Source organism: Phacochoerus africanus, chromosome 6, assembly GCF_016906955.1.
Source record: "Phacochoerus africanus isolate WHEZ1 chromosome 6, ROS_Pafr_v1, whole genome shotgun sequence".
NCBI lineage: Eukaryota > Metazoa > Chordata > Mammalia > Artiodactyla > Suidae > Phacochoerus > Phacochoerus africanus.
In genome coordinates, this window is record NC_062549.1 from 77,392,865 (window position 1) to 77,413,609 (window position 20,745).

The 20,745-nt window shown below is 45.8% G+C and overlaps 1 protein-coding gene across 1 annotated transcript; it reads right to left on the reverse strand.

The window, feature by feature from the left end:
- Window positions 1–1,671: 1,671 nt before the first annotated feature.
- RGS20 (regulator of G protein signaling 20) lies at window positions 1,672–16,836 on the reverse strand. Its single transcript, XM_047783923.1, has 4 exons — window positions 16,643–16,836; window positions 13,217–13,303; window positions 7,407–7,641; window positions 1,672–3,921 (listed from the first exon to the last, which is right to left on the reverse strand). Exons 1-4 carry the CDS (start codon window positions 16,786–16,788, stop codon window positions 3,733–3,735), a joined length of 657 nt encoding a protein of 218 aa, XP_047639879.1. The 5' UTR covers window positions 16,789–16,836; the 3' UTR covers window positions 1,672–3,732.
- Between the last annotated feature and the right edge of the window lie 3,909 nt (window positions 16,837–20,745).

Genomic DNA, 20,745 nt, shown 5'->3' on the forward strand with positions numbered 1-20,745 from the left:
AAAAAACCAAGCTGTGAGAGCCCTGGAAAGGGAGGACGTGGCTGTATCATCTGTCTTTTTGGTGCTAGTTCCCAGGCATCTTTTCTGAGCCATTTAGGGCACACCTAAACTCCATGTGATCCTGGCGAGTCTGTGGTTCCATGTCCTTCCCTGGGACTGCTTCATGAAAGATGGGAGAGACGCTGTTTGCACGGTGCTGCCCCTGGGGCTCCCTGTGCCCTTTCACCCACAGTGCGCAGAGCCTGTGTGACCAGCCGGGGGAAGGTCTGGGCATCGTTGAGCGTCTAACCCAGCCGTGCAGACACTGGAGCTACTCTGGGCTTTCTGCTGATGAAAGCCAGTCAATTTTCTTTTGTGTTAAAGCTAATTTGAGATAGATTTCTGTAACATGCAGCTGAAAAAAGTGTTTTAATCCTCAATAGATTTGGATGAGTATTTGAGTTAAGTAAATGTGTGATTCTAAATAAAAGCTCTGATAACAGGACATCAAAACCCATGGGAGCAGTAATAAGATTTCCAGTTGACTTGCAGAAGCATTTTTGATCTGGAAGCAGCATTGAAGTCATGGGTCAATATCAGGCTGATTTATCTCAGGATTGTCTCGGGGATGGATCTTAATAATTGCAAGTTTCATCCTTAAATTCAATAAAACATATCCATAAGATCAAATGCTCGTTAATCCTCTCCCTGTTAAAAACTTTAGAAATTGAGATTGACCCTTGAGCAACTCAGATCTGCATTGCATGGGTCCACGTATATGTGGATTTTGTGAATACCTACTGTCATGCCACAGATCCGCAAGTGGTGGAATCCACAGATGGGACCTAGGATGCAGAGGGCTGACTGGAATTCTATGCAGATTCCCAACCTGGTGGATGGGTGGCTCGCCCACCCCTCATGTCATTTGGGGGGAACTGTGATTGACCTAAAACATTGTATTTGCTGTAGGGGTACCACCCAATGGTTTGACACATGTGTCTGTTGCATGATGACTGTCACAGTATATCCAACACCACATATAAGTGATGAAAACCTTTAAGATCTCTTTTAGCAGTTTTCAGATACACACAGATAACTGAAGTTACCATGCTGTTAATTTTTAAAACTTTTTGTGATTAAGTAGATAATTTTTTATTCAGACTGGCTTCTGAGGCAACTCAAGTTTTAACTCCTGGTTTTCTCACAGTTAATATTTTGATTATTTGTTTTTCCCAAATATTCCACTGGGACAGTTAATTCAAATGGGTAGATTATAATGTCATGGCCACAAATTCATCTCCCATGAGATGAAGTTGGCATTATTCGGGAAACACCCTGTTTGGTGGCTGCTATACTTTTGATGATTCAAAATAGAAAATTTTGATTATAGACATGTCAGGAAAGAAGCTTAATGGTTTAGCTCCAAATCAGTATCTAATAGGAAAAAAAAAACAAAACCTGACTTGTGTAAAACAGTAGTATCATTTTTATATATGAAGCCTGCTTTTATTATTTATTTATTTATTTATTTATTTTGACCATGTCTGCAGCATGTGGAAGTTCCCGGGCCAGGGATTGAACCTGTGCCACAGCCACACCCAAGCCACAGCAGCAATACCACCAGATCCTTAACCCACTGCACCACAAGGGAACTCCAGAGGCTAACTTTTTTATAAAGGTTTATTTCGTCGTGTTATATTCAGTATGAAAAACTGGCCACCCAAGCCTTTGAGAGTTTTAAGCCAAAGGTGGCTGGAAGGCTGTTCTCAGATGCCACTTCGGGAAACTGGCTGGATTACCTTCATCTTTTAGGTCAAAGTCATGAACTAGAGAAAATGATGTCCCTGGCTCTGTAGTTTTGTGTTGTGTCTGTGTGTACTTGCTCACACTGGGCTGTCTTGTCCTCTTCCTGGGAAGTGGGCATATTTGGAATTGACGTTTGTGTGTATGTATTTACATATTTCCAAGTGGAGAGGCATCTGTCTCAACAAAATCAGCTTGGAATTGCACAGAATCTGTAGGCTCCTCTGGGCACGGGCTTCAGGATTCATCTACCCACATCCATAGGTGGTACTACATACAAACTCCCTGGATGGGGTCGCTAGTGGTAGTGAGATCAGGAGTCACATGGGCTGTGATGCTGTCCTTCTGAAAGGTGACATGTTGTGAAACAAACTCGGGATGGAATTTTATTTTATCACCATGGAAGGTTTTCATGCTGTATTTCTCATGTTCTACAAACATTATAGAATACTGCTCTTTGTGAGACAGTGTCTATTAACTGAGAGACAAGGTGTGTTTTCAATGTCTCTGGAGCTTCCTGTCTAACGGGAAAGGCAGTCGTAGTAAACAGATAACTTGTAATAGCTTGGATGATAAGTGTTTGTGATGGATATTCCTAGAATTCTAAAGAACAGCACCAGACACGGTTTAGGCGTGTTGTTGTCGCCCTGGCAGATCTGTTGTCCTTACCTGCAGGTAAACAGGTAGGGGCAGCGTTTACGCCTTCATCCCAGTGACATCCCCTTTGTCTACAGAGACCACAGGAGACGAATCAGAAGCAGCATATGCAGGAAAAGGAGGAAGGGGCACTTCTCTGGGCCGGGGCTGAAGGAGGCAAATAGATGCTGATCTGTGCAGATTACAGGCTACATGGGAAGGTGCAGGGTCAGGAACATGATCCTCGCAGTCAAGTGGCAGGCGAGGTCTTTTGCTGAGAATGAGGACAAGGGGTCTTGGTTTGGGGCCTGCAGAGAGTAACGAAGGAATTAGGCTGTAGGACCAAGAGGGCCCCCATCAGGGCCTAGGCATGGGGGTGCCTCGTGCCGTTACTCCCCAGCCGGCTGCTCCAGCCGTTCCAGATTTGGGATGCCTTTCTTTCCCAGTCATTGTCCTGAGGGGTTTCTTCAGTGTTTTTGCCTGTAAGCTGAGGTTATTCCATTCACTTGTGATTAAAACAGTGCGATCCATATAGGAAGTCGTAGTCTGGGAGCTAGAAGTGAACCTGTACTCCCACTTAATTAATCTTGTTACCCAAGTGTTTACGTGGGAAAAAACACATTGAGATAAAACTCTTGTGCTTTATTTTTTTTTTAAGAGTGAAAATGCCCATAGGTCTTTTAATCCTAAAATGTCTTTAAATCCTAAAAGTGGAGATATGCTTATTTGAATGTTCTGTGATGAACGCCAAGTTGTGAACCTACAAATTTATCCTTTAGCCTAGGAGATCCAGGGGATAATATCACGGTAACTTTTCAACAAAAGAATTTCCTGAGCACTACCTCTTTTGCCAAACGTTGGAGGCCAGCCCACTGTGTGTACAGAGCTTTACGTGAACCATGTAAGATACACACGCACACAGATGCATCTACAGACATGTCCCTAAGATAAAGCGTTTTCACGAGTAGTGGTTATGTCTTCATATAAAGGGTTTGGGTCCTGTTTGTTCCACTGGATGCAGCCGCTCCAGGTGCTGTGGTGTCTTGTGTGTCGCCTGCCATTGAGAACACGCTGCTGCTACTGTAAACGCCCATACACTATGTTTCTACCACAGCCGTACCCCATTTTTTCCATAAGTATCACAAAAGGTGGCTGCCATTTACTTGGCTCATCTACAGTCTTCTGCAGAGGCGGTGTCTGTTGTTAAAATAGCCTGAGAACTACCCGCAGAAGGTCCTACTGCCTCTAAATCCCTGTACTAGGCAGAGTCCACGAGCTCTTTGTTCCCTTGACGCATAATAAATACCTAACACCCTACGCTTCCACGGACCTCTCAGATAAGGCCCGCAGTAGGTCTTTATAGAGGGTAGAGCTCAGGAAGCGGGGGTACGAGTCTCTGTGCATCAGCGTGTAGATCTGGAGCTGGGCGTCATCGAAGATGTGTGGGGACGGCTCGGCCATGTTCCTGTCGATGAGCTCCCGCACGCGCGAGTCCAGGCTGACCTGCCCACAGGACAGACCGGAGGGAGCTGTTAGACACCTTTCTCTTTGGAAATCTGCCCCAAACGCCCACCACCACTGTTGGTTTCTCAAAATCCCAGACCAGGAGTTCCCCGATGGCCTAGTGGTTAAGGAGCCAGCGTTGTCACTGGAGTGGCTCGGGTTGCTGCTGTGGCGTGGGTTCCATCCCTGGCCTGGGCACTTCCACATGCCTTGGGTGTGGTCAAAAAACAAAACAAAAATCCCAAACCAAACAAGGTCATCCAAAAATCCCAGCCTCCTAAAGGGAGGAAATAAGTTTTGATGTTGTTTTCTTTTTGGCTGCCCCGTGGCACATGGCGCTCCCAGGCCAGGGATCAAATCTGAGCCACGGCTGCGACCTAAGCCACAGCTGTGGCAACGCCGCATCCTTAACCCACCTTCTATCCCCGATCCTTGTTGGGCCGGGGATCGAACCCAGCGCTCCCAAGAGGCTTTTGGTCTCGCCACAGCGAGGGCTCCGAAGCTGCGTAAAGAGAAGCTACACACAATGACCCGGGGTCTCAAACTCTAGAGGCTTCCGAAGCCCCTGAAAGGCTCGTGAATCCGGGGGCTGGGCCCCCGCAGAGCGTCTGACACTGTGGACCTGGGAGTTGGGTGCGGACCGATGTTTCTCCGCAATGCTGGTGGGGATCACGCTGCTTTAGAAAACAGCGCTGCGCTACTTCTTTAACACGCACCTGCTGTGCCTTTGCGGGAAGAAGGGAGCGCGCTTCAGCGAATCCGCTAGCTTCCGAAGAAGCCTGGGGCTAAAACCTGGAGCTCCTGGCTTCGGTCAGCCAGGACCCACCCAGGCCCCGGGCCCGGTCAACATCACGAGCCCCGACTTAGCTCCCGGCTTTGTCACTGTTTAGTTGCGGCGCCACCCGCACCAGCGAACTCCTCCCGGTCCAGCGGGGTGACAGGGGAGGAAGCTGGGGAGGGGTCGACGCCAACGTCCTTAGAGCGGCGGCTTCAGGTAAGTCCGCGCCGAGGCTGGCTCCGCTCTCGGGGCGGGGCTCATCACCGGCCAGAGCAGCCCTCTAGGCGGGCTCTTCTCCCGGGACCTGGGACTGCAGAGCACAGCCAACCCCAGGCTGAGCTCACGTCTCTCCTGAGTCAGATGGAAGCTTGGCTGGACCATCTCCGCACCGACGGCAGGATGATGTGCAATGCGCCTGCTGCTGCTTAATGTAAAAATGAAACTGTCGCCAAATCACTGACAAGGTCTTCGGTGACCGTCCTCCCAGGTGCATGAATCTGCCTTCTCCGAAAGGCCCTGCGCTGCCCTCCTGCTCACCCCCGGCTCAGTGGGAATGGACTCCCCGCACCTCCGGATCGCTCCTCTGCAGCTCAGAACCCTTTATTCCCAGCAGGTTCAGCACCCTGCTCAGCCTTCATTCTCCCTCTGGCTCTCGGTTCAGTTGCAAACTCCTGCTGATCCCAGCTCTTTATTTATTTTTATTTTTTGGCTGCGCCAGTGGCATGTGGAAGTTCCCTGGGCCAGGGACTGAACCCAAGCTACAGCAGTGACAACTCCAGAGCCTTAACTGCTGAGCCACCAGGGAACTCCAGTTGTATAATGCTTTGAAAGACAGTCATGAAAACTCGTGCATTAAAAAATAAAATGGAGGAGTTCCCATTGTGGCTCAGTGGTTAACGAATCCGACTAGGAACCATGAGGTTGTGGATTCGATCCCTGGCCTCGATCAGTGGGTTAAGGATCATCCGTTGCCGTGAGCTGTGGTGTAGGTCACAGGCACGGCTCAGATCCAGTGTTGCTGCAGCTCTGGCATAGGCCAGCAGCTACAGCTCTGATTAGACCCCTAGCCTGGGAACCTCCATATGCCGTGGGTGCAGCACTACAAAAGGCAAAAAGACAAAAAATAAAATAAAAATAAAAAGGAAAGTCAAGACAAAAACAAAAAACAAAAAAACCAGTGGGATCGGACGTTTCTGTGGCAGCACAGGTTCCATCCCTGGCCCACACAGTAGGTCAAGGATCCAGCATTGCCTGTGGTATAGGTTGCAGCTGTGGCATGGGTCTGACCCCTGGTCAGAGAGCTTCCATACGCTGTGGGTGCAGCCAAAAAAAAAAAAAATGTGGAAGCCATAAATTAAAGGACAAAAATTCTCTTGGTTTTTGTTTACTGAAGTGGAAAGAACTTTCTGAACTTAATATTTGCACATCTGTCAGCTGTGAGTATCTTCAACTTAACACAAATGTAAGTGAGCAAAGCCGAGGCCCCCTGCCCTTCTCCCAAGCTCACCACCCTGCTCTCTGCCCAAAGCAGATGTGCAGTCATTTCAGACTCGGGAGTTACTTCAGGTCAAGGCCATGCTCTGAGTTTCTCTTCAGCTGGCCTGGTGAGGCCCTCATTGTGCCTGGGCTGGACTACTGAATTCGGTTTCTCCAGCCTCTGCCTCTTCTTTTCCTAATCTACTCTGCAGCCACATTGGTCTTCAAAAACCCACGTGTGATGATAGTGCCAAGCTCCAAGCTAAATCAAGAGCTTTCCAGGATAAACCTCAGAAGACCCCAGCATGGTCCCCAACATCTCCCTAGGCTCTCAGACCACCCTCTGTTCCTAAACTGCCCTGCTGCTGCCTGCCACCAGCCCCAGTTTTCAGCTACCCAACTGCAGACACGTTGACTGTCCTGTGACCGACGCTTTTATCCTTGGCCCGTCTGGTCCTGCCTGGCATAGCCTTCATTCCCTGTGTTTTGGGTGATCTCCTCGTCATCGTCCTTGCTCCACTGATGGCCTCTCATGGTGCCTCTTCCTCGCCCCCCCTGGGTGCTGGCCCATTCCACCGCCTATTTGGACCCCGAGGTGTCCCACCCAGGCTCCGTGTCTGCTGCCCATTGTCTGTGAGCTTCCTGACAGGGGAGGTCCTGTCTTAATAGCTTCATATCCTACAGGCATGTGTAGCAAACAATGAAGGGGCACTGGAACTACAAGGTGCTTTGGTTTGAGACCAACTAATCCTCCTAGATTTCAGATTTGGAGGAACAAAAACGGAGATGGAAACTTGGTTATTTCCCTCATTTCATCATTTCTCTGATTTAACCAAGGGATACTTCAGGGCAAACTTCCGAAACAGCAGTATCATATTAATGATGCTGTTACCGTCCCAAGTCAGGATACCTGCACATGAGATTTGGTGCAGAATAAAGGGATAATTTTGTTTAAAGGGATGCTTCTGGGGTGTGGTATTTCAAAACCATGTTTACGGCAAAATGCATAGACGCCTACTTCTGGAGAATCTGATCAAAGTTATGGACACGTTTTTCTAGGAAAATGCACACAATCTTTCACAGATTTTCGGAGGCACTTGGCATCTATTCCTGGGACCCAGATCCAAGGCATCTGAACACTATGAATGGAGGGGTGGGGTCGTTTTCCCTATTTTGGAGCAGCAGTGATGGGGCCAGGTGACCAGACCCAGCCTCCTGGGGGCAAACGTACCTCTTTGGGAGAAAGGATGGAAATGTAGTCTTCATATATTATCCTGGCTTTCTCTTCAATAATGGTTTTGTTCACCTCCTTTTTCAGTTCCTCACAGGCCATCCAGAAGAGCAGGTTTTCCTCGCTGAACTCCGTGCGGAGAAACTCCCGGAAGGCGTTCCTGCCGGCGGCCGTGAGCATGAGCTGCTCGAAGGACCGGGCCCAGGCGCTGGCCTCCTCCAGCGTGGGACTCGGGCTGCGTGGGGCAGAAGGAAGGGCCGGGGGCTGAGTTATTGGAGGCTGAGGTGCGTTTCGTCCCTAGAAACACGTCTTTGTCCCTCTGAGATGGAGAATGTACACTTGGGCCCCTCAGGCAGAGCGCTCTTCTCGTCCTGCAGCCTCCGGCACAAACAAGCCTGGCGCTTTCCGACCGGCTTGCTGGCCGGCACGGCCACTGCCAAAGGCCTTGCAAACCTGGTCGCTAGAAAGAGCTGCTAAGAACACGACTGTGTACATTTAGGCACATCCTGGCGACGGTTTTATTTTTATTTTTCAGTCTTTTGTCTTTTTAGGGCTGCACCCATGGCATACGGAGGTCCCCAGGCTAGGAGTCTAATTGCAGCTGTTGCTGCCGGCCTACACCACAGCCACAGCAATGCCAGATCCTTAACCCACTGAGCGAGGCCAGGGATTGAACCCACATCCTCATGGATCCTAGTTGGGTTCGTTAACTGCGAGTCACGACAGGAACTCCCTGGCGACCACTTTAAATTATAAAAGTTTAGGGGTTCCTGTTGTGGCTTAGTAGTAACAAACCCGACTAGGATCTGTGAGGATGGGGGTTCCATCCTAGGCCTCGCTCAGCGGGTTAAGGATCCAGTGCTGCCGTGAACTGTGGTGTAGGTTGCAGGTGTGGCTCAGATCCAGCGTTGCTGTGGCTACAGTGTAGGCCAGCAGCCACAGTTCCTATTGACCCCTAGCCTGAGAATTTCCATAAGCCATGGGTGTGGCCCTAAAGAGCCAAAAAAAAAAAAAAAAATCCTGCAACTGTTCCACCGAAAACTTCCCAGACCCAGGGTCAGACCTGACCAACTGCTTCCAGAACAGCCGTGGCCAGTGTCTGCTCAGGGATCTTAAAAATTCAAAAGGGAATTTTAAAGCAAAAGAGAAAAGAAGGTAAATTATGGAATTGCAAGTTACGAAGGGTGATGAGGACATGAACACTTAGGAATTCACCATCTGCCATGAGACCCAGGCCACAGCCATCACCCCACCTCCCTTGGTGCCAGGGCCACGTGCTGCTCTCCAGATGCCCCCTCCATCCCTGTTGGAACCGCTCTCCTTGATTTGGGGCTTACCCTGTTGTAGTTTATTTTTACTTATATTCTAATTGTATTGAGGTCAGAAAACACAATCTGTTTAACAATGATTTTTATTTTTTCTTTTGTCTTACCTTTTTTCCCATAATTTTTAAGCTACATCCTTGAAGAATGTATTCTTTTAAAAAAATTTTATTATAGTTGGTTTATGATGTGCAAATTTCTTCTGTAAAGCAAAGTAACCCAGTCATATATACATATATACGCATTTTTACATATATATCCAGTTCGCATCTATTAACCCCAAACTCCCAGTCCATCCCCCTTCCACCCCTTCTCCCTCCGGCTTGGGAACCACAGTCCTGTTTTCCATGTCTGAGTCTGTTTCTGTTCTGTATACAGGTTCATTTGTGCCATATTTTAGATCCCACATATGTGATATCATGTGGTATTTGTCTTTCTCTGTCTGGCTTACTTCACTTAGTATGAGAATCTCTAGTTGTATCCCTGTTCCTGCAAATGGCATTATTTTGTTCTTTTTTATGGCTGAGTAATATTCCATTGTGTATATATGTACCACATCTTCTTTATCCATCCATCTGTTGATGGACATTTGGGTTGCTTCCATGTCTTGGCTGTTGTGACTAGTGCTGCATGTATCCTGAGGAATGAAGAATGTATTCTTTAGGGTCATTTTTGTTTTTGTTTTTGTTTTTTTCTTTATAAAAGTGGCTTACTGTATTATGTCTTCTGCAACTTGCTTTTTTCACCCAATGCTAAGTGTCCAGGTGTCGCCCTGGCTGCTATATGTGGCCAGAGTTCCTGGGTAGGACTCATCTCTAATTCTGAGTTCCTGGGCTATCCTCTTCCGGCTCTGGTATCACAGTTATGGAGTCTCTTAGACATCTGGGCAGTTTTTCAAGACTCATATAACCTTGCAATGATCAATTCCTGAAATGCTTTGTGGAACTAATCTGCAAAACCAATTGCAGCCAGTGTTTATTTTGCAGGAAGCTGCTGAGGAGTGAACTGTGTCTCCTAAAAAAGCTATGTGGGGCGTTTCGTTGTGGCTCAGCAGACAATCTGACTAGTATTCATGAGGATGTAGGTTTGATCCCTGGCCTCACTCAGTGGGTTGAGGATCCTGTGTTGCTGGGGCTGTGGTGTAGGCGGGCAGCTACAGTTCCGGGTCGACCCCTAGCCTGGGAACCTCCATGTGCTGCAAGTATGGCCCTAAAAAGGCAAACGACTTAAAAAAAAAAAAAAAAAAAAGCTAAGCAGAAGTTGAGTCCTCAGCACCTCAGGCTGTAACCTCATTTGGAAACAGGATCTTTGCAAATTTAACCAAGTTAGGAGGTCATGGGGGTGATAATCCCCTATAACTGATGTCCTTTTATAAAGGGAGTTTGGACACAGAGACAGACACATGCAGAGGGAAGACGTCACATGGCTGGCTCGGTGCCTCTACAAGCCAAGGGACGCCAAGGATTGCTGGACACTCCCAGGGAAGCTTGTAGAGGCAAGGAAGGCTTCTCCCCCAGAGCTGTCAGAGAACACGGCCCTGCTGACACCTGGATTTGGGGCTTCTTGCCTCAAAAAATTAATATATAAATGATTTAAGAAAAAAATAATACAGGAGTTCCCGTTGTGGCTCGGTGGTTAACGAATCCAACTAGGAACCATGAGGTTGCGGGTTCGATCCCTGCCCTTGCTCAGGGGGTTAAGGATCCGGTGTTGCTGTATGTTGTGGTGTGGGTTGCAGACACGGCTTGGATCCTGCATTGCTGTGGCTGTGGCATAGGCCGGTGGCTACAGCTCCGATTGGACCCCTGGCCTGGGAATCTCCACATGCCTCGGAGCGGCCCAAGAAATAGCAAAAAGACAAAAAACAAAACAAAACAAAACAAAAAACAGAGGGATCCCATGTACTCTCTGCCTGTCTCCCCTGTGGTAAGCCACATCTTGCAAAATGATAGGACAATGTCACAGTCCTCCTGGGAAAAAAAAAATTTTTTATATACAAATTTCTTATTTATTTTGCTTTTAAGGGCTGCATCCATGGCATATGGAGGTTCCCAGGCTAGGGGTCCAATGGGAGCTACAGCTGCCGGCCCACACTACAGCCACAGCCACAGCCACAGCCACTCTGGATTTGAAGCACGTCTATGACCTACACCACAGCACACGGCAACACCAGACCTTTGAGCGAGGCCAGGGGTTAAACCCACATCCTCACAGATTCTAGCCGGATTCATTTCTACCGCCCCACAACGGGAGCATATTTGCTCATTTTTGTGATTCTGTGTTGAATTGGTTTAAATATTTCAGAGACCATTAGTTTATATTTTATATCAGATAATTCTAACAGCTGAAGTCCTGTGAGCTCTAAATCTAAGTGTGGTTTCTACTAATTCTCACTTGTGGTAGGTTCTCTTCTTCTGATTTTGTTATTTTTGGTTGGTTTTCATCTTTAGGAAACTGAGAGTCCAAGCTGACGATACTTCCTTTCCTCCAGAGAGGACGTATGTTTGCTTCTTACTGGCAGGGGACCACTTCCATGGATCAGGGCTTTCAGCCCTTGCCCCCCTCGTAAGCCACCCCTTACCCCGCACTGGCCCTTCAAGGAAACCCTTCTGTCCGGTGCTTAGCAGTCACTGCTCAGGGCTGCTTGTTTTGCAGATACCTTGTCACTTTCCTTACTGTCTCTGAGCCCAAACGTGTAGACCTGGGCAGGATCCGTTCTGCTTCAGAGGGGGCCCTCTGATGACCCACTCTCACAGCCAAAGGCTCTCAGTTCAGTTTGGGGATGAAGGGTCTATAACCAAGATGCTGGCGCCCACAAACGTGTCCTAGTTGTATGATGATGGTAGAAGACCCTCTGCCATATACAAACTCACAGTGTGAAATCTGTGTCCTTTTCTTGAAATCATATCTTGAAGATGGATTACATCTGACCCAGCTGTGAAACATCCATGAAAAGTGGGAGCTCCAGAGAGAGGGGGTCGTAAAAGAGGGTAGCCTGCTGAGCCAACAGTGAGGCAAAGATGGCTAAACATCATTACAAGATTAGTTTCAAAGTTAGATCTGGTGGGTATGGTGGGTCCCATGTGAGTACAGACGTATGGGAAGAAACAGGAAGTTTCTCTGAGGATAATATGCGAAAAACTGTTGACAGCCAGGGATGGGGATGAGGTCCGGGTAGGAGGACAACAGTGCTTTTATCATAAAACTGTTGTATTGTTTGATTTCTGTTTTTATAGTGGGTATTTACACTTTTCATCACGAAGATTATTCTGCATGAAAACATCAATATCTACCATAACTTGGAAAATTAATTTTGAAAGAAATATTTTAAAAGATGTTTAAATGGTAATTCACAGTAATCTACATAAACATCCTGAATTCTTTTTAGAAAGGTTACTTAGGCTTAGAAAAGTATGATAAACTATGTTCCTTAAAATGGAGATTTAGGAGTTCCCATCGTGGCGAAGTGGTTAACAAATCCGACTAGGAACCATGAGGTTGCGGGTTCGGTCCCTGCCCTTGCTCAGTGGGTTAACAATCCGGCGTTGCCGTGAGCTGTGGTGTAGGTCGCAGACTCGGCTCGGATCCTGCGTTGCTGTGGCTCTGGCGTAGGCTGGCAGCTACAGCTCCAATTAGACCCCTAGCCTAGGAACCTCCATATGCCTCGGGAGCGGCCCAAGAAATGGCAAAAAGACAAAAAAAAAAAGAAAGAAAGAAAATAAGCAATTCAATACAAGATCTATTTAAACAATGTTTTTATGATATTTGTCCAGTATCTGCAATTATATAGACATAATACAAAGAAGAGGTATAAGAATAGGTAAGTGAAAATGAATCCATTGACAATACAGGAAGGAAAAAAGACAATTTTGAAATCTGGCATTATGGAAAGTAATTCGTATTTTTCCCAACTTTGTTTTCAAAATGCATAAAAATAGTACATTAGCTAAAGTACCAATTTATAGTTAAGAAAAAAACAGACTTAAAATCATCTTGAAAACTCAACTTGTGTGTCATTATATTGTTTTATTTTAAAAAGGACATCACATAAAAATGCAATGATGTCATCTGTTTTGCCAAGAGGCATCAATTTATATTTGCAATTAACAGGCAAGAGATGAATAATGGAACTGATCTCTCTCCTGGCCACACAGTGAATTCAAAAGTACTCTACAGAGTGAAAATGTGATGCCACATTAGGATTTGATACGATAAAACTGCAGTTAGAGAAACTGTGAAACTGTGTGTTCTATTGAAACATATAATACAAAAAAAAAAAAAAATCAGGTCAGGAATTCTGAGATGATGGGTGTTCACTAAATTTATCGTGGGCATAATTTCATGGCGGATGTAAGTCAGGTCATTATCCTCCGCACCTTAAATTTACATGGTGCTGGACGTCAATTATATCTCAATAGAGCTGGTAGAAAAAAATAGTAAGGTTGGCATTTCTGTCGATTTACTGAGCTCAACAATGTGAGAGTCTACCTTTCTTCACAGGTGAGAAGATCCGCCCTTCTGAGTTCATAGGAAGCCGGCCGGAGCCTCTGTTCCTCTTGGCTTCTAACGGTGAGGCTGCGTGAAACAGGACACACGTGTCAGTGGAGATCATTCTGCATCAAGGAGGGTGTTTTCACAAGGACTTCAGGGAACTCAGCTTAGCAAGTAGAATTTCTTTCGTGGAGTTCCTGTCGTGGCTCAGTGGTAACAAACCCGACTAGCATTCATGAGGATGCGGGTTCAATCTCTGGCCTCGCTCGGTGGGTTAAGGATCCAGCGTTGCCCTGAACTGTGGTGAAGGTCGAAGATACAGCTTGGATCACCCATTGGTGTGGCTATGGCTGCAGCTCCAATTTGACCCCTAGCCTGAGAACTTCCATATGCTGTGGGTGCGACCCTAAGAAGCAAAAAAAAGTAAGAAAAAAAATATTTCGGGAGTTCCCTTCATGGTTCAGCAGTTAATGAACCCAACTAGGATCTAGGATCCTGGAGGATGCAGGTTTGATTCCTGGCCTCGCTCAGTGCCTTAAGCATCCAACATTGCCGTGAGCTGTGGTGTAGGTCACAGACTCGGCTCGGATTCCGCATTGCTGTGGCTGTGGTGTAGGCCAGTGACTAAAGCTCTGATCGGATCCCTAGCCTGGGAACCTCTGTTGCTGTGGGTGCAGCCCTAAAATGGAAGAAAAAAAAAAAAAAGAAAAGAAAAAAAAGAGTATTTCTTTTTTCTTTTTTTTTTGTCTTTTTGCCTTTTCTAGGGCTGCTCCCTCAGCATATGGAGGTTCCCAGGCTAGGGGTCCAATCGGAGCTTGTAGTCACCGGCCTATGCCAGAGCCACAGCAACGCGGGATCCGAGCCGTGTCTGCAACCTACACCTCACAGCAACGTGTGATCCTTAACCCACTGAGCGAGGCCAGGGATCGAACCTGCAACTTCATGGTTCCTAGTCGGATTCGTTAACCACTGTGCCACGACAGGAACTCCTTTCTTTTCTTGAAAAGAATGACACTGAATTGTTTTCTTAAGAAAACCAAGTGTTAGCAAAATAAATTCTATTTATAATGCTGTGGTCTATGCTAATTGAGAGTTTACATTGAGAATAATAATTTTTATAAAACATGTCCATGAGAAAGTAGTAAAAAGGTAAGGTTTTCAGGAATTTGGGGTTTCATTTCCCACCCCTTGCAAAAGGTACGCATTCTCCAGACATTGTTTTCCAGTGAAAATGGAGGTTTTACATATTTACAGGCACACACACAAAAGTATGAGAGAAAACCAGGAAAGCGTACCAGCAAAACCTCTATGATATCTCTCTTTTATAAATTTATTTTTATTTTTTATATTATTTTTTTAATTACTCAAATGAATTTATCACATCTGTAGTTGTATAATGATCATAACAATCCAGTTTCACAGGATTTCCATCCCACAACCCAAGCACATCCCCCCACCCCCCAAACTGTCTCCTCTGGAGACCATAAGTTTTTCAACGTCTGTGTATGATCTCTCTCAAGAGTTGGTTTCCTCTTACACCTTGTGTGCCTTTCTTTATAAATTTATTCCAAGTATTTTTGTGGTTGTATAAGTGGAATTTTTACTTCTATCTCATCTTCTAACTTCTAACTTTATTTGTACTTATGAAGGCCATTAATTTCTTTTTTTATATAAGAACTTTTTTTTTTGTCTTTTTAGGGCCACACCCATGGCAAGGGCTATTAATTTCTTAATAGCTTTATTGAACCATCATTTACACATCATTAAGTCACCTGTTTAAAGTGTGCCATTCAGTGGTTTCTAGCAAAATCACAAGGTTGTACAACCCTCACTATGAATTTCAGAACGTCTTCATCACCCCGAGAAGAAGTCCCATAAAAGAGCTCCCTTGAGGCACAATAGGTTGGGGATCCAATATTATCACTGCAGTGGCTTGGGTCACAGTTGTGGTGAGGGTTCGATCCCAGGCCCAGGAACTTCCACATGTTACAGGTGTGGCCAAATAAAAAAGAAGCCCCCCACACCTGCAGCAGTCACCTCTCATTATACGCTATCTCCCGAGTATCCCAGGCCTTGACATACACTAACCCACTTCCTGTCTCTATAGATGTGTCTATTCTTTTTTAAATAATTGAAAGAATTTTTTTTTTTTTTTGTCTTTTTAGGGCCTCACTAGCAGCATGTGGAGGTTCCCAGGCTAGGGGTCTAATCAGAGCTGTTGCTGCCGGCCTAAGCCAGAGCCACAGCAACGCTGGATCCTTAACCCACCAAGCGAGGCCAGGGATCAAACCTGCAACCTCACGGATCCTAGTTGGATTCATTTCCGCTGCACCACGACGGGAACTCCAGAATCTTTAAATTGTATACTGCTTTACAATTTTCACTGGAGGGTGGGCTCTTAATCCCACTTGCAGCCAAGACTAAATGACTTCATAATTTAATTGCCTAAAACTATGCACACATTTGGTTGGCGCCAAGCACATTTCATAGCCAAGATTTCAGAAAGGCACCCCAACGGTCCTGTGATTTTGGGGTGTAAGTCACAGACATTTCTCCAGACTTTCAACAGTGACGCAAATGGTCAAGCCCTGGCTCTCTCTCTCTCTCTTTTTTTTTTTTTTTGTCTTTTTAGAGCCACACCCGTGGCATATGGAGGTTTCCAGGCTAGGGGTCAAATTGGAGCTGTAGCCATTGGCCTACACCACAGCCACACACCAGATCCGAGCTGCGTCTGTGACCCACACCACAGCTCACGGCAACGCTGGAGTCTCAACCCACTGAGTGAGGCCAGGGATTGAACCAGCAACCTCATGGTTCCTAATTGGATTCGCTTCCGCTGCATAACGACAAGAACTCCTCTATCTCTTTTTTTAAGCAATGATTGTGACTCTTCTATTAGTAAGTTAGGTTATATTTTTAGGTTTTTCTCTCTGTCAAGCATATATTTTGGCATCTTTATTAAAAAACAAAATTAACAAAACAGCAGCAGCAGAAGATAAAATCCTGGCTCCTTCTCCATCATCCTAAACTTTAAGACTCAGATTAAATTCTAAGTCCTTCACAAAGTCTTCATCACCAACTCTGGCCTCGAGGGCACTCCTTTTTGACCATCCATTGTGTCCAAATATTAATATTCGATCACCAGCTGCCTTAGATGGTTCTTCAGTTCCTTGACATGTGTTAGCCTGCTTTCAGGGATTTGACTCTAAGCCTCCCCAGAGCTGGGATGCAGCCTCTTCCTGTTTTTTACATTTTTAAATTTTGTTTTTGTTTTTATCGATATTGGCCTTCACGGAACCCAAATCAGAGTCAGGCATACAGCAGTTTGCTCAAAAAGCACTTGTGGCATTCATCACAGGCTGGCACTTCGGGGGTACCTTTTGCCAACCGGGAGAGCATTCATAAAAAAGCTGCAAACCTTACCACGAACAGCTACAGCAGCAGCACCAGCAGAAGCAGCAGGCATTGGAGCCCCGGCTCCCCCCGCGGGGCTGGCCTGGGCCCGGGGATGCGGGCTTCGCGGATGCGGCCATCTGCCGCTTCCGCACCTCCATCCGCTCCGACCCCATCAGCTGCACGAGGGAAAGAAAGGGGGGCAGAGTTAGCGCCACGAAAGGCCCAGAGTCCGTCTTAGGCTCTCTATATTTTTGTCTTTTTAGGGCCCCACTCGTGGCATGTGGAAACTCCCAGGCTAGGGGTCCAATTGGAGCTGCAGCTGCCGGTCTACACTACAGCCACAGCCAACACAGGATCCCAGCCGCGACTGCAACCTACACCACAGCTCACCGCAACGCTGGGTCCTTAACCCACTGAGCGAGGCCAGGGATCGAACCTGTGTCCTCATGGATGCTAGTAAGTTTCTAACCTGCAGAAGCACGACGAGATACCCCCCATCCGTTTTTAGGCTCTTTGAGAAGATGCAGTGTGACTCCATCCGGGTCATTTCTGCTAATTCTGGTAAAAGCTGGTGCTTCAAATCCATTCATTTGCCAAACGATGTTCACTGGCTAGAATCTGCCAAGCACTGTGATAAATTCTAGGAGTAAATGACGCACGGCAGGTCCCTAAGGCACACAGTTCAGTGCAGGAGACAGACGCTGACTTCACATCCCTCAGCTGTCAGGGACCTACAATAAGTATATTTCCCCAACAGCTCAAGTCCCCAGGGCAGTTGCAGTGACCACTGGGCCGTGGCTGCCCCGAGGCCAGAACACCAAGGTGGACAGTGGCCCAGACCTGTCCTGCCACCTGTAGGGACAGTGCCCTGGCCCACTTTGGAGGACAATGCACCATCAGAAACCCTTTCAGTCCTACCCTTTCCTGAGAACTACAGGAACGACTGAAGGAAATATAAACACAGCACAAGAAACAAGAAATTGCCGAGTCCACTTTTACCTTTGATTCTTTCACTGAATTTGTTACTGGAGTAAAAGCAAAAAATGTATATATATTTAAGATATATATATATCTCAAAGCCATGTGAAAGAACTTTAAATAGGCCTTTGGGATTACATTCTGAATGTTTTATTCTATTCCAACATTAAATTTATCAATTCCTACTTATATGCTATTGAACTTTTGATTATCATAGTTTTATTGTATGTTTTCACATGAGGTAGGTTAAATTCTCTTTACCAAGTAAAACTCCCCAGTTTTTTTTTTATTGTTCTGGCCTGTTTGTTCTTCTAGTTGAATTTTGGAATCAGCCTGTCAGTACTGCATGGGAATTTTGATTAGGAGCACTTTGGATTTACTGGAAATATTTATGAGAAATGACACCTGTTTCACAGTACCTATCAGGGCTAATGGCCCTTTTCTTTCCGCCCCTCGGCATATGGAGTTTCTGGGCCAGGGATCAAATCTTAGCTGCAGTTGTGACCTACACTGCCACTGTGCTGGGCAGGGATCAAACCTGCGTCCTGGTGCTACAGAGACACCACTGATCCCACCGCGTCCCAGGATAGAGTGGGAGCCTTGTCGGAGGGACATCCCTCACCCACAGCCAGAATAACACTCAGAATGCTCATCCACAGTGCTTGGCCCGAGTGGTCCAGCCTTCCAAATGGACCCCATTTAATGTCCCAGGGTGGGGTCAAAGACCAGCTACCCTGGGCATCACATTCTCGCTGGCATTTTAGTGGAGCCAGAGTCTGGTTTCACTTCATTCAGGACACGGAGGGCCAAGGACAAGCCAGCCCCATCTCCAAACAAAAAGACTTTCAGCAGAAGATGCGCCAGGTAACTCATTTTCTACGAGGTACTGATGCAACTTGTCTCATTAAAAACAAAATCCCAGTTGCTTCTCCAAAGAAGGAAGGATCATGACGAGGTAATGTCAAGGGACTCCTATTCCAGCATCTTTGCAAGTCTGGGTCTCCCCAAGCACAACATGAAATATCTATTCATTTAAACCCTGTCTTGTGTATAATTTAAGAGTGCTCTTAAAACAGGACTTGTATATTCCAATAGGTCTCTTCCTGAACATTTTGTAGATCAATTTTTGCTGCTGTTGTAAATACCCCTCCCACCTCCATGTTTGGAAAGAGTTCTTTTGGAGTCCAGGAAGCTAAGGACACTCTCTCCGGCCTCTCTGTTGAATTCTCTTACTAGTTCCAGCAGTCTTTCTGTTAATTCTCTTGTTAGAATCTCATTTTCTAATTAGAGGGCCATACTGTGGCTAAATACACTACCTGCTTACCTTTTGTCCCTTTCCTAGGTACAAACGTCTTTCTTCTCTTTGGTCTTATTTCATTGGCCAGGAAGTTCAGTAAATATTGAAAATAGAAACACTAGCAAGAGCTTTCCTTTTTTGGAGTTCCCGCTGTGGCACAGTGGGTTAAGAATCCAACTGTAGCAGCTCAGGTGGCTGCGGCAGTGCAGGTTCAATCCCTGGCCTGGCACAGTGAGTTAAAGGATCTGGGGTAGGTTGGATTCAATCCCTGGCCAAGGCACTTCCATATCAGTGCATAGGGCCGTACACACTTTTTAAAAAAATTTTTTAAAAAGAACGTTTTTCTTCATGACTTTCATGAGAAAACTGGCAGAAGTTTGCACATATGTGTGATGTGTGTTGGAGGTTTCTAGGAGAAGATAACTTTACCAAGTTAAACAAGTTTTCTTATATACATGGTAGAAGTCGTTCCAGCCTATTTTATTAGTTAGCAGATTTTGTTTGTGTTTACCTATTTCTTTGTAAATATAGTCATCCCTCCGTACTCATCCAGGACCCCCAGGATGTCAAAATTTGCAGATGCTCAAGTCCCTACATAAAATGGTGTGGTGTTCGCATGTAACCTACACAACCCTCCCGTACACATTAACTCATTTCTAGATTTCTTGTAATACCTAACACAATGTAAATGGTAATTAAAAGGCTGTAAATACAAGGTCAATGCCACATAAATCATCGCACATGCAATAATTGTAAATTCAAGTTTTGATTTTTGGAACTTTCTATAATGTTTTTTCGAATGTTTTAAATCTCAGCTTGGTTGAATCCACAGATGCAGAATTTGAGGATGCGGAGGGCTGACTATACCTGGAAGAATCTTAATGATTTGGTGAGCAAATTCTTAGAGGGCATTATAAGGTTGCTCACGACTCAAGACAGACTTCAGAAATCAGAGGAAAACCCCATCCAAATCTGTTCTTACACACGTTGGAAAACAGCTTTATCGAGGTCTAAGACATGCAGTAAACTGCGCACGTACGTACTTGCGAAAGGGCCACCCTGGTCGGGACCACATCCTCAAGGTCACGTCTCCTCGCATCCCTTGGGAACCCGTGTCCTCCCCTCCTTCCTGCATCTGCCTCCCCCAATCACTGGCCTGCTCTTTCCTATTAATTATCAATTTGCATCTTCTAATTTTAGATGCACTGGATCACACAATACCTACTCTTTTTTGGTCTGGCTTCCTTCACTCAGTCATTCAGGATAATTATTTTGTGATTGTTGTGTGAACTAGCGGTTCATTCCTTTGCATTTCTGAGCAGTATTCCTTTGCATATAGATGTACCACAATGTGCTTGTCCATTCACTTTTTTGATGACCCTATACCTTTTTGATGGTTGCTGGAAAAGATTACACACACACACACACACACATATATATATAATCACTGTCTTCTTTCGAATATGAAAGTCTTTTATTAGATAAAACCAGACATGTATGTTGCTGAGACCGTGTTAAAATTTGCAGCACTGCATACGGTTGTAACATGTTTCTCCAGTGTATTCTTCCGCATTGAATACTGTTCAAGGATTACGATCTTCTGCTATCTGTACTGGATTAATCCTGGGATGTAACCACTGTCCTAATTTATAATTCCTCATTTCTTTTCTCAGTTTTCTATGTTTCAGATCATCTTTGTGGAGTCTCAACTTGGACCTATAATCTATCTAATTATCCTCCTAAATATCATTACAATTTCTTGTATGTTTCCTTGGAATTTTTTTTTTTTTGTCTTTTTGCCATTTCTTGGGCCGCTCCTTAGGCACATGGAGGTTCCCAGGCTAGAGGTCCAATC